This window comes from Lampris incognitus, chromosome 21, assembly GCF_029633865.1.
Source record: "Lampris incognitus isolate fLamInc1 chromosome 21, fLamInc1.hap2, whole genome shotgun sequence".
In the NCBI taxonomy this organism is placed as follows: Eukaryota; Metazoa; Chordata; class Actinopteri; order Lampriformes; family Lampridae; genus Lampris; species Lampris incognitus.
This window is the reverse complement of record NC_079231.1, coordinates 23153686-23168208: the sequence shown is the minus strand read 5'-3', so window position 1 is coordinate 23168208 and position 14523 is coordinate 23153686. Positions and strand designations below refer to the sequence as shown.

General features: G+C 49.8%; 1 protein-coding gene across 1 annotated transcript in view; it reads right to left on the bottom strand.

The window, feature by feature from the left end:
* ptprnb (protein tyrosine phosphatase receptor type Nb) overlaps positions 1-12714 on the bottom strand; it is a 68533-nt gene extending 55819 nt beyond the window's left edge. The window contains exon 1 of the mRNA XM_056301113.1: positions 12639-12714. Within this exon, the coding sequence (XP_056157088.1) occupies positions 12639-12714 (76 nt within the window). The remainder of the gene's footprint in view (positions 1-12638) is intronic.
* Positions 12715-14523: the final 1809 nt, after the last annotated feature.

The following is a 14523-nucleotide window of genomic DNA, read 5'->3' as shown; positions in this document are numbered from 1 at the left end:
GCCTCGGGCCCCCCGAAGCCCGGCTTGGAACAGATCACTGTGTTTGTGAGCACCGGTGTGGAAGTATGGGCCGGATCTCTGAGGCCACCACCCTCATGATGTTCCATGCATTCAGATGAATGCCTCAGATGCAGAGATGGGGACTCGAGTTTGCGACTTGGACTCGAGTCGCACTTAAGTCACACACACACACACACACACACACACACACACACACACACACACACACACACACACACACACACACACACACACAGCGACTTGAGACTTAACTTGAATTTGTGACCAAAGACTTGAGACTTGACTTGGACTCGAGCGCAAAGACTTGAGACTTGACTTGGACTCAGCACAAAGACTTGAGACTTGACTTGGACTTCAGCACAAAGACTTGAGACTTGACTTGGACTTGTGACCAAAGACTTGAGACTTGACTTGGACTTGTGACCAAAGACTTGAGACTTGCTTGGACTTGTGACCAAAGACTTGAGACTTGACTTGGACTTGTGACCAAAGACTTGAGACTTGCTTCGACTTGTGACCAAAGACTTGAGACTTGACTTGGACTCAGCACAAAGACTTGAGACTTGACTTGGACTTGTGACCAAAGGCTTGAGACTTGACTTGGACTTGTGACCAAAGACTTGAGACTTGCTTGGACTTGTGACCAAAGACTTGAGACTTGCTTCGACTTGTGACCAAAGACTTGAGACTTGACTTGGACTCAGCACAAAGACTTGAGACTTGACTTGGACTTGTGACCAAAGGCTTGAGACTTGACTTGGACTTGTGACCAAAGACTTGAGACTTGACTTGGACTCGAGCGCAAAGACTTGAGACTTGACTTGGACTTGCAAAAAATAACGTGTGAGCATCTCTGCTCTGATGTTTCTGGATATGAGTCAACTTTTGGTAAACAAAACCCCCATTGGTCTGAGCTCTGTCCGGATCTTCATATACCAGTCAGTAGCAGATAAGAGGGTGTTGGATGTAGCTTAAAGCAATAAGCAAATCATGTGTCATCGTCTCACAGACCTGTAGTGTGAAACACTGGTATGAAGCTGTTCACAGTTCAGCTGAAACGTTTCTGACGTCTTGCCGTTATGTGAAGGCTCGCATCCAAAATAGTTCTGAGGGAATTTGGATGTAGCCCAACAAGGCAAGGCAGATGCTTGAATTATCCATGATGCCGATAAGCCTCTTCATCTCTCTCTATTCTCCTCACGTCTTAACTCTCATTGTCACTGATGTGAACGCCTCGATAAAGGAGAAAGCAAAGAGCTCAGCGGCACAATGTTAAAAGAGCTGAAGGATATCCTCAGCTGGCTGCATCGTTTACACGCGTCCTGCTCATTGTCACTTCAGCTCCCTGATGGGCAGCATGTATTGTTGCTGTGTGATATTGATGGGCACACACACACACACACACACACACACACACACACACACAAGAGCGCATGAGTTACACGAGGTGGGCCACCAAATACACATTACACATTACCGCTTATACACACATTCATCCAGAGCTTCAGGGCCGTGGGGACAGGAGCCGTGCTGTGGCTTCATGGTGAATGATTGACAAGATTCAGAGCTGCTGAAAACATCTTCTCGCATCAGCAAAAGTTCAGCCAGCCATCCATTGCTACATCATAACCCTTTCTTTAACGGCACCATTGGAGACCGGTGTCAGGGAATTTTATGACTCCCCGCAGAATCTCACTCCCCGTGGTGTGAGGCCACGTCAGGTTAAACTAATACTAATCACCCCCCCAACCCTAGCCTGCTAACCCTAATCCCTAACCCTAGCCCACTAACCCTAACCCCCTAACCCTAGCCCCCAACCCCCTAACCCCCTAACCGTAACCTCCTAACCCCTAACTCTAACCCCCTAACCCTAGCCTCCTAACCCCTAAACCCTAGCCTCCTAACACTAACCCCTAACCCTAACCCTAACCCCCTAATCCTAACCCCCTAACCCTAGCCTCCTAACCCTAGCCCCCTAATCCTAACCCCCTAACCTTAGTCTCCTAACCCCTAACCCTAACCCCCTAACCTTAGCCTCCTAACCCCTAACCCTAACCCCCTAACCCTAGCCTCCTAACCCCTAACCCTAACACCCTAACCCTAGCCTCCTAACACTAACCCCTAACCCTAGCTCCCTAACCCCCTAATCCTAACCCCCTAACCCTAACCTCCTAACCCTAGCCCCCTTACCCTAACCCCCTTACCCTAGCTCCCTAACCCTAACCTCTTAACCCAAGCCTGTGGGCCTGCAGGAGAATGGAACGTAAATGGCGAAAATCAAAATTGGAATTTTTTTTTATCGATCTTGGCATGAGTGTTTATTGAAATACAAGCGTGCTTTATCTGCTGCAAAAGCAGTGTATCTCTCTTGCTTAATCAGCATTGATAAACATAGCCCCAGCTTTCTCTTTGATACTTTATCTAAATTTACTAAAAAGCAGCTGTCTATTAGCTGCTCACTATTCATGGCCCATGAGTTTCTAGACTTTTTCTTCAATAAGGTTGATGAGATCATAAACAAAATTAGTTATTCAACTCCTGCAGATCCTGTTTTACCAAATTCATCTCTATACAATGAGTCACTGATAGCCCCTGTTATTACAGCGTTTGAGACTATCTCTCTTGATACTTTGATTAAGCTCATGTCAGCTTCTAACCAACTACTTGCCTACTTGACCCTTTACCAGCAAGACTTCTGGCTTTCCAGGGACCTACAATGCTAGACATTGTTAATTTATCACTTACTACTGGCACGGTTCCCAGCAGTTTTAAGACAGCTGTGGTCAAACCTCTACTTTAAAAAACAGCACCTCGATCCAGATTCTCTTAATAACTGTCAACCAGTCTCTAACCTTTCACTCTTTTCTAAACTACTAGCAAGAGCTGTGTATCAACAAGTTTCGACCCATATAGAAGAAAACTATCTATATTTACCCTTTCAATCAGCTTTCAGGGCCTGTCACTCCACTGAAATGGTTCTGACCAGAGTGGTGAACGATCTTTTACTAGCTATGGACTCTGATTCAAACTGTACTTTTACTACTGGACTTCAATGCAGCCTTTGACACCATTGATCATTGTATACTATTAGACAGAATAAATTGTAATTTTGGTGTCTCAGTACTAGCTCTCTCTTGGCTTAAGTCCTACTTATCTGGAAGAACACATTTTGTCTGCTATAATATCACATCCAAATTCTCTGACATTAAATATGGTGTACATCAGGGCTCAGTTCTTGGCTTTCTACTTTTCTCTCTTTGTATTTCACCTCTTGGCCAAATTATGTGCAGTGATGGAATAGATTTTTCATTGCTATGCGGATGATACTCAGCTGTATGTTACTATAAGGGCTGATGATCATACTCAAAAGATTAAATTAGAGGCCTGCTTGGTTTCTGTGAAAAATTGGATGTCACTAAATTTCCTGCTTTTAAATTCAGATAAAACTGAGATGCTGATTGTTAGCCCTGCTAGACACAGACACCAATTTGCTCAAGCAACAATAACAATCGACAGCTATGTGATGTCATTAAGTGTGGCAGCCAAAACGTTTGGTGTTATGTTTGACCTCAGCCTTTGCTTTAATAAGCACATTAAAGGAATCATATAGACTGCCTCTTTTTCACTTACGTAACATAGCTAAAATTCGGTCTTTCCTGTCCATGTCCGACACAGAGACTCTAATACATGCATTTGGGTCATCCAGACTTGATGACTGTAATGTTGTGTTTTCAGGTGTGCCACATGCCAGTACTAAACGTCTTCAGATGGTTCAGAATGCTGCAGCTAGAATCCTAACTAAAACTAGAAAATTTGACCATATTGCACCAATTCTTGCCTCCCTTCATTAGCTTCCTATCCATGTTAGGTCAGAATACAAGGTGCTTCTGCTGACTTATAAAATCCTAAATGGGCTGACTCCATCTTACCTGTCTGATCTCCTTAAATCGTATATTCCATCTCGAGCTCTTCACTCTCAAAATACAGGACTCCTGTGTGTACCCAACGTTTCAAAGAAGTCAGCTGGTGGCAGCAGGGCCTTTTCCTATCGGGCCCTGTTCTTGTGGAATAACCTGCCTGCTGCCATCAGACCATCAGAGTCTGCTGAGTCTTTTAAATCCAAACTTAAAACCCATCTCTTTCCCTAAGCCTACACTGAGCCCACTGAGGCAAATTTGTAATTTGTGATATTGGGCTATACAAATGAAATTGACTTGACTCCCCCGCAGAATCTCACTCCCATTGGCATGAGGCCAGGTTAGGTTAGGCTAAACCAAACCCATATCTATCTATCTATCTATCTATCTATCTATCTATCTATCTATCTATCTATCTATCTATCTATCTATCTATCTATCTATCTATCTATCTATCTATCTATCTATCTATCTATCTATCTATCTATCTATCTATCTATCTATCTATCTATCCTAGATGTACTCTGGGGTGTTGCCATCACCTCCACCTTCTATTAAAACAATGCCAACATGGATTGACAGTGGAGTTCTATCATACTGGGAGTTTATGTACCTTTTGTACCTTTTAGATAACTCTAAAAGTCTTGCTGTTGTTTCTGCCACGACAAATGTGTTACGCTTATTCAAAAGAAATGTGTAATATTGCTAGAGGACACTGTGTGACCACATCTCGCCCATAGCAGGCAGTTTAGTCGGATGTCATCATGTCAGCGTGTTGCTAGGTAAACACACACACACACACACACACACACACACACACACACACACACACACACACACACACACACACACACACACACACACACACACACACACACACACTTGACCTTTTACCAGTGTCCAATCTGTTGCGGGGTTGTAAACAACACCAGTCAGATGCGAGGCTGCACGCCTCCGTCTGGGTGTTGACACGTGTCCGCACTGAGTTCTCATTAAGATGTGCGACCGCGTGGTCATTTATGTAATCAGGCTGTCCGTCATAAATGTACCACCAGCTACATCTAGTATATGCATATACCAGTCAGAAACAACAAATACGTACTAAGACTTTTTTATGGCCTACATTCACCCCTCCCCACACACTCACACATCCAGATTTTCCGATATTACATGCAGCAGTGTCGTAGTGGGGGGGGGGGAGGACCTACCATGGCACAGAAGGGGGGGGGCCTCTGGAATTAAAATTTTGTTTTGGTTTGCAAATGTTTATTTCTAACTAATTAGTGTCCTAACTTCAGTTAAAACTGGCTCAATACATCAGTTGAGGGACTTAATGACTATAGTGGAGGCTGTCTGAGGCCCCTCTCACCCCTCTCTGAGGCCCCTCTCACCCCTCTCTGAGGCCCCTCTCACCCCTCTCTCAGGCCTCTCTCACCCCTCTCTGAGGCCTTTCTCACCCCTCTCTGATGCCCCTCTCACCCCTCTCTGATGCCTCTCTCACCCCTCTCTGAGGCCCCTCTCACCCCTCTCTGAGGCCCCTCTCACCCCTTACAAAAGGTGCAAAATGGTTTAGTCCGCCCGTCACGAGCGTCACTCAGTGCAGCTCATCTAGACCTGTGGTGAGTGATTGCTGGTACAAGCACGAGCACAGAGTCACGTCTTCCCCTCAGAAAGCAACATCTGGGTTCCAGAAAGGAAAAGAAGAAAGGAAAGGGGGAGAAGGCAAGATGAGGGAGAACAACTGTTGAGTAATTTCTTCCAAAAGAAAGGTGAGCTAGGGAACTTTTAAAAGAAAGGTGTGTAGCTAACTCCCACCACCACAGCTAGGTAGCAGCTAGCTAGCTAGCTAACTCTTAACTCCTACCTGAACACAGTAGGCGTTAGCTAGCTAGCTAGCTAGTACTGTAACACACGCAGTATCATACATTTATCAGCATCATAGCCACAATGATGTGGAAGTGATGTGTGAGAGACAAAAGAGGAAAGGGGCCCACAGAGACTGCCTACGTATAGGGCCCAGAATTTTGTGCTACACCCCTGATTATATGTACAGTATAACTTCCTTTTATTTAAACATTTTCCTTTTGCTTATTTCCAGCATTGTACTGTTGTTCCATTGATTTCTACTTTCAATGCAGTCGTCTAAGTCATGTTAATGTTCTTTCTTTCTCGTTTCTGGTATATGGTTTCAGAAGCTCTTTGGGCCTTTAGCCTACCTAATTTTTCCTTTTCATTCTTATTTTGTCCGTACCGTTCTGTCATGATTTATCACTGAATATTAATTACAGTGCAGCGCATTGGAGGAAATTAGACAAGTTGATGGATAGCTGGCAATGCGGGTGGCATGGTGGCCCAGTGGTTGGCGCTGTTGTCTCACAGCAAGAAGGTCCCGGGTTCGAACCCCGGGGTAGTCCAACCTTGTGGGTCATCCCAGGTCGTCCTCTGTGTGGAGTTTGCATGTTCTCCCCCGAGTCTGCGGTGGGCTTTCTCCGGGTGTTCCGGTTCCCCCCACCAAAAAGACAATGCAGGTTGGGGCGTCCGGGTAGCGTAGCGGTCTATTCCGTTGCCTACCAACACGGGGATCGCTGGTTCGAATCCCCGTGTTACCTCCGGCTTGGTTGGGCGTCCCTACAGACACAAAAGGCCGTGTCTGCGGGTGGGAAGCCGGATGTGGGTATGTGTCCTGGTCGCCGTACTAGCGCCTCCTCTGGTCGGTCGGGGCGCCTGTTCTGGGGGGAGGGGGAACTGTGGGGAACAGCGTAATCCTCCCACGTGCTACGTCCCCCTGGTGAAACTCCTCAATGTCAGGTGAAAAGAAGCGGCGGGTGACTCCACATGTATGGGAGGAGGCATGTGGTAGTCTGCAGCCCTCCCCGGATCAGCAGAGGGGGTGGAGCAGAGACCGGGACGGCGCGGAAGAGTGGAGATAGCCTCATTATGCTATGACGTTACTGATGACGTCATAGAGTGACCAGGAGTGGTCTTCACGTACTAGCCTGTGCCAAAACGCTAGCGAGTATAAAAAAGGGAATCTGAAGGTTCCTGTCTCAACATTCTGCTGATTTTCTCCCGCTCAGCTGTCTCTGTCAGACAGAAAGGGGGCTGTCTCGTCCCGTTAACGTCGTCTTCCCTGAAGACCTCTGCAGACGAAATGCGCTGAGCCTCGGGCATGCGGTCATTCAGTCACAGCCCAAGCCCAAGCCACTCACCTAACAACTTGTTGTGAGCAGCTAGCAGGACGCAATCGCATCAGTAGTGGACGCCCTGGTTGCTGTTTTGTTAAATGCAGCATCACATTCTCCAAACGATGAGTAATTTAAGGAGTAACCAAACCCTAGACTAGACCACGTCAGTGACCATGCAAAGGTCAAAACCACGGCAGGCTGGTCTTGGTACACTGTGACGTTAGAATAGCAGGATAAACACAGCTGCAGCTAGCAACATTAATAATGGCGCTGTTGGATTCGGGTGTATCAGTGCCCCTGTCAGTACTGACAGACAGACAGACAGAGCCAGCACTAACAATTGTCAGTAGTACTGTCAGTAGTACTGTCATAGTACTGTCATAGTACTGTCAGTAGTACTGTCATAGTACTGTCATAGTACTGTCAGCGCTGGCACACCTACATCCAACATATCCATTATTCAGTTACTCTTTATGACACACTTCTCCTGGACACCACCTTGCCATGGTGGAGAAGCTTGCATGTACCAGTGATCCCAAGTGGGCCATCCGGAGCTTGGCTCCTGGTAGGGTCACCCAAGGCGGACAGGTCGGCGGGCAGGGCGGGGGGGGGAGGGGTCCAGGCGAAGCACGGTCCAACAAAGACCTCAACGGTGGAACTGGTGGAAGACGTCTCCAGGTCACAACGGCAGTGAAGGCGGATGAAGGCTGCAGCAGAGGGTGGCCGCCAGTCGTCTTGGATCTCCATGCCACTGGACTCTGGCCACCTCCTGCCAAGGACCGTGTGGTGGCTGCAGCAGCATTAGCCACTCCACGTAAAAAGCTGTCATATGCAGGCATCCTCCCATTTTGCGGTTCCCGGATCGGCCCGTACACCCAGCGGAGGACCCAGAGGGACCAAGAGGGAGGACGGTCGTACTCGACCCCAAGTGGCTGCCGGTGATGATGATGATGATGGAAAGTGCTGTCAGGTGAATGATAGGATCTAACAGGGGGACAGAAGGTGGTCGGTGGTTAGAGCTACTGACCTGCTACGTGCTGGTGCTAGGTTTGACCCCAGCCCTTCTGAAGGGAGTTTTCACACTCTCTCCACATTTGTGTGGATATGCTTTGCTTACTAAGACAGTCCAAACACAAGTATGTTGTCTGATTGAGATGGTTTAAATTGCCCGCAAGTGTAGCTGAGTGTGCATGTGGATCCACGGCCTCTGACGGACTGGCGACCTCTTCTGCTTTGTGCCAAGACCCGCAGCAGGTACACGTACGGCTGCTGCCAAGTTCTATCAGCCACGTTGCAACAGCTCAACCACTTTAAAAAGTACTTTGCGCCGAAGGAGGGCAATTGGCAGGAGAGACCCCGAGCCCGCGAACCACTGATTTCCTTCTCCTGAGTAAGATTTCATCAGAGCTGTAAAATGTTGAAAGGTTTAATCCCCGCAGATGGGATTATGTTCACGTGGCTGAATCTGATTCAGCTGATTCCAGACGACTGACATCAAACAGAGCTAGCCGAGATTAGAAAACCCCAGGATCCTGCGGCCTTTAAATTTCTCGGGGCTCGTATATCTACCACCCCCCTCTGTCCCCCATCACTTCATTCCTGGCTGCTTCCTGGGATAATGCGGACGAGTGTCCCGTCCCGTCTCGCTCTCTCGGCTCACTATCTCCATGAATGTGTGAGGCACAGCCAAGTGATCCAGTGGGGAAATATGCATATATTTGTATCTCCATCCCATCTACCTCCATCCCAGCTGCCTCCGTCACCCTGACGGAAAGGCTGCATCTGTTTCTGACAGCACAACAAGGCGGTACCAGTGTTAGTACCCGCTGGTACCGCTGGAACATAACGGCACCTTTCTTAATCAGATTATCAGCTCACGGGTCTGATATGAACCATCCCATCTCACGCGCGCGCGCGCACGCGCACGCGCGCACACACACCAGCCATGTGAAACTCTGCCCACTCAACACAAGGCGTTCCGGATGAGAGTCACTAAAAATGTAAATGATGTAGGAGTTGTTGGACCCCAACACCCCCCCCCGCCCTTTTTCTCCCCAGTTGTATCCCCCCTCTTCCGAGCCGTCCCGGTCGCTGCTCCACCCCCTCTGCCGATCCGGGGAGGGCTGCAGACTACCACATGCCTCCTCCCATACATGTGGAGTCACCAGCCGCTTCTTTTCACCTGACCGTGAGGAGTTTCACCACGGGGGACGTAGCGCGTGGGAGGATCACAATATTTCACCCCCGAACAGACACCCCGACCGACCAGAGGAGGCGCTAGTGCAGCGACCAGGACGCATACCCACATCCGGCTCCCCACTCGCAGACACTACCAATTGTGTGTGTAGGGGACGCCCGACCAAGCCGGAGGTAACGCGGGGATTTGAACCGGCGACACCCGTGTTGGTAGACAACGGAGTAGACCGCCACGCCACCCGGACGCCCTGGAGTGGTTGGGTGTAATGCTGCACGAGACACGTCACTGCTGTAAGAGTTTCTAATCCCACAAGGCCACCAACCGACAATATCAGTCAAACCATCCTCGGCCAAATGACAGTCTTCTAGTAATAATAATAAAAAATAATAAAAAAGGGGTGGTGGGGGTGGGGTGGGGGGTTGGGGGGGACAATAAAGAAACTGGTTCGCGTCTATTCGAGGTCAAAACACTTAATGACGCGCAACGGTGCAGGGCTGCGTCCCGCAGGCCTCCGACACGCCGCTTTTATCATCCATTAACCGTCCGCCGTTACACATGAGTGCCAAATTCAATTCAGGGGCAATTTCATAATGGTGCTGGCCTTTAAAGCTGCGCGAGGGAGCGGCGCTCGTGTGCCCCCCTCCCCCCCCCCCCCCCGCCAGAAGACATTCGGGATAACACGACGTGGATGAGTCAGCCAACGCTGCGCACAGAGAACACAAAGGCACCGCAGGAAGCTGCGCTGCTGCGGTGCCGCCGTAATTGCAGCCGTCGCGTCTATACTGAACTCCCCCACACCGGAACAGACGCAGGTCAAGACCCGGTTCAGTAGGGTGAGGTGATCCCGATCAGTATGACGTCACATTCTGTCTGTTGTCTGTTTCTGGACCGCCCCGTATGCGCGCACAGCTCCGACGTGAGCACAGATCAACTGGTGGTCGATTACGCACGCGCACGCGCACGCCGATCAGCCAAATCCTTAAAACCGCTGACGGGTCAGTGGAGAACACCGATTATCTCGTTACAGAGGCACCTGTCAAGGGGTGGGGTGGGGCGTATTGGGCAGGAAGTGATCAGCCAGTTCTGGAAGTCGATGTGTTGGGAGCAGGAGAAATGGGGCGAGGGTAAGGATCCGAGCAACTTGGACGAGGGCCAAATTGTGATGGTCAGACGACCGGGTCAGAACACCTCCGAACCGGCAGGTCTCGTGACGTGTGCAGTGGGCAGCACGGTATGCAGTGGTCAGCACCTACCAAAAGTGGTCCAAGGAAGGACAACCGGTGAACCGGCGACAGGGTCATGGGCGCCCAAGGCTCGTTGATGTGTTTGGGGAGTGAAGGCCAGCCCGTCTGGTCCGATCCCACAGAAGAGCTGCCGTAGCTCACATTACTGAAGAAGCGGATGCTGGCTATGATAGACAGGTGTCACAACACAGGTGCATCGCAGCTTGCTGCGTATGGGTCCGTGTAGCTGCAGACCGGCCAGAGTGCCCATGATGAGTCCTGTCCGCCACCGAAAGCACCTACGAACTGGACCATGGAGCAACGGAAGAAGGTGGCCTGGTCTGGTGAATCACGCTTTCCTTTACATCATGTCGACGGCCGGGTGCGCCTTACCTGGGGAAGAGATGGCACCAGGATGCAGTATGGGAAGAAGGCAAGCTGGTGGAGGCAGGGTGATGCTCTGGGCACAGTTCTGCTGGGAGACCTACCTCCTCATGCAATCACAGCTTCAACGTTGGGTGGGCCACGTAGTCCGCATGCCAGACCACCGGCTCCCAAAGAAACTGTTATATGGCGACCTCAAGCAAGGCAAACGCCCCCACGGCGGTCAGAACAAGCGTTTCGAAGACACCTTGAAGGTTTGGTTGAAGGTCTTCACCATAAACTACGACACGTGGGAGCAGAAAGCTCTGGACCTAGGAGGGTGGCGCGCAGCTGTCCGAAATGGTGCAAACCCACATGAGGCCGCCAGGACTGCTGCAGCACAGAGCCGCAGGCAGGCCAGGAAAGACCGTGCCAGCAACCCTCCAGCTACCCCCCCCACTACCCCCACTACCCCATGCCCACACTGCCAAAGAACCCTCAGGGCGCAGACTGGACTAAGCAGCCATCTTCACACCCACAGAATTCGACCCCTACAGGATGACCAGATGGTCCTCGTCGCTGCGACGGACGAACAGCAACCTAAACATCGTTGCAGACCAGGTGCACCCCTTCATGGCAGCGGTACTCCCTGATGGCAGGGGCCTCCTTCAGCAGGAGAATGCTCCCTGCCACGCTGCAAAACTTGTCCAGGAAGGGTTCGAGGAACCTGACAAAGAGTCCACGGTGTTGCCCTGGCCTCCAAATTCCCCGGATCTCAATCCCATGGAGCATCTGTGGGATGTGCTGGAAAAACAAGTCCGATCCAGGGAGGCCCCACCTCGCAACTTACAGGACTTAAAGGATCTGCTGCTTACGCCTTGGTGTCAGATACCAGAGGACACCATCAGAGGTCTTGTGGGGTCCTCGTCGGAGCCGTTTTGGTGGCAGGAGGGGGACCGACACAGCGTCAGAGAGGCGGTTTTAACGATATACGCTACAGTAGCTGACCGTGGTGCTGAAACAGGAGCCTAATCGCGCTGAACGGAGTTCTGCACGAGTCAGGCCAGGAAGAAGAGCGGCTTGTTTAGGATTCATCTGACCAGGCGGATCGAGATCAGATCAGATCAGATGTGGCTGCAAGAGAGAAACCGAAGCCAGGATTAAGAGGGAAAGTGCATTAAGGACAGGATGTCAGGACTGCTCACTGCCGCTCTGCCGGGGAAGGAAACCACCCAACTGTTCGGTTCTGGACGCGGAAGTCGGGTTGGACTACCAGACCGTAGGGTACCTGTCCAGGCAGCACGCTGGTTCGTACGAGCGTCTGAGAATTTTTTGCAAGGAGTCTCAAAAGCCATTAGTACCAGTGACCAGATGAGGGAAGCAGGCCGTGCAACATATAACTCGCGGGGTGTCTTTCCGGGCGTGTTATGCAAATGAAGCACGACTTTCCAAATCTAATTTATCACGCACAAGGACGCGCGGCGCACGCGCCGTATCAAGCCTCCATCCCGGCCGTGCGCGGAGGGGGACACTCGCGGGAACGCGCGGGACTCGCCAGCTCCTCAACGGAGTTTCTTAATCGATAGGTGGTACGGGAACCGGGAGGAGAGCCGCGCCTGTCAATCACCGGCGGACTGGCCGCTCGCGGACACTCCATTAAATGGGCCGTGACGGACCACCCTCCCCATTCATCATCATCATCATCATCATCATCATCATCATCATCTCCTACCGTATCGGGCGGACAGCCCCAGCCGGGAGGACAGCGCCAGGAGGCAGAGGAACCCCCACAGCCGAGGAGACCTCATGTTCCCCCCGGGACAAAACACGGAGCACGCCACACGACAGCCGTCCGAGTCCCTTCACGCGCTCGCCATCGCCGGAAGACTAGCAGGTGGGGTCCGAGACCGGGGAATCTCTCCGGCGCGCGCGATGAAAGTACACCAAGTGAGGAGAGTGGGTGGGTGTGTGCAGGAGTGACGGAGTAATGAGAGAAGACAAACAGAGGGAGAGAGGGAGAGAGAGAGAGAGAGAGAGAGAGAGAGAGAGAGAGATCGGTTGGATGGAAAACCCGGGAGCTGGGAGGGAGCGGAGCCTTCTCATCCCTCCTATTACTTTAACGCGATGACGTCACGACGCGGCCCCCACATCTGTAAACAACCATCTTTTTTTGTTTGTTCAGTTCAACATGTAACAAGTATTAATCCGAATCTTTGCGAAATGTTGCAAAAAGCCGTTAAGACTGAAAATATATGATGCCTTGAATATACTATGTATTTAATTAATTATCCCCCCCCCCCACTGTCTCCTGCCATCCACCCGTCCGTCCATCCATTATCCAAACCGCTTATTCCGCTCTCATGGTCACGGGATGCTGGAGCCTATCCCAGCAGTCATTGGGTGGGAGGGAGACACCCTGGACAGGCCGCCAGACCATCACACACCCCACCCCACCCCACCCCCACACCTAGGGACAATGTAGTACGGCCGAGTCACCTGACCTCCATGTCTTTGGACTGTGGGAGGAAACCGGAGCCCCCGGAGGAAACCCACGCAGACACGGGGAGAACATGCAAACTCCACACAGAGGACGACCCGGGACGACCTCCAAGGTTGGACTACCCCGGGGGCTCGAACCCAGGACCTTCTTACTGTGAGGCGACCGTGCTGACCACTGTGCCACCTGTCCTGCGTTGTTTATAGTCCTTTATTTAAATCCAGCTCAGGAAGACGAAGACAATATAAACTTATAAAGCAATAAAGTTTTATAGAAAAAGAAAAACCATCTGGTTCTGTATTTGGCAGGCAGGCCCTGCTGTACTTCGAAAAGCTGCTTTACTCTACAGTAGAATGATAGATAGATATACAGATAGATATAGAGATAGATAGACAGAGAGAGAGAGAGATAGAGATAGATAGAGATACAGATAGATAGACAGATATAGACAGAGATAGATAGACAGATAGATAGAGATAGATAGACAGATAGATATAGAGATAGATAGACGGATATATAGACAGATATAGATAGACAGATAGATATAGACAGAGATAGAGATAGATATAGATAGACAGAGATAGACAGACAGAGATAGAGATAGATAGAGATATAGACAGATAGAGATAGATAGACGGATATATAGATAGACAGAGAGAGAGATAGATAGTCAGATAGAGAGAGATAGACAGATAGAGAGAGAGAGACAGATAGAGATATAGACAGAGATAGACAGATAGATATGGAGATAGATAGACAGATATATAGACAGAGACAGATAGATAGAGATATAGACAGACAGATAGATATATAGACAGACAGATAGATAGATATAGACAGACAGATAGATAGAGATATAGACAGACAGATAGATAGAGATATAGACAGACAGATAGATAGAGATATAGACAGACAGATAGATAGAGATATAGACAGACAGATAGATAGAGATATAGACAGACAGATAGATAGAGATATAGACAGACAGATAGATAGAGATATAGACAGACAGATAGATAGAGATATAGACAGACAGATAGATAGAGATATAGACAGACAGATAGATAGATATAGACAGACAGATAGATAGAGATATAGACAGACAGATAGATAGAGATAT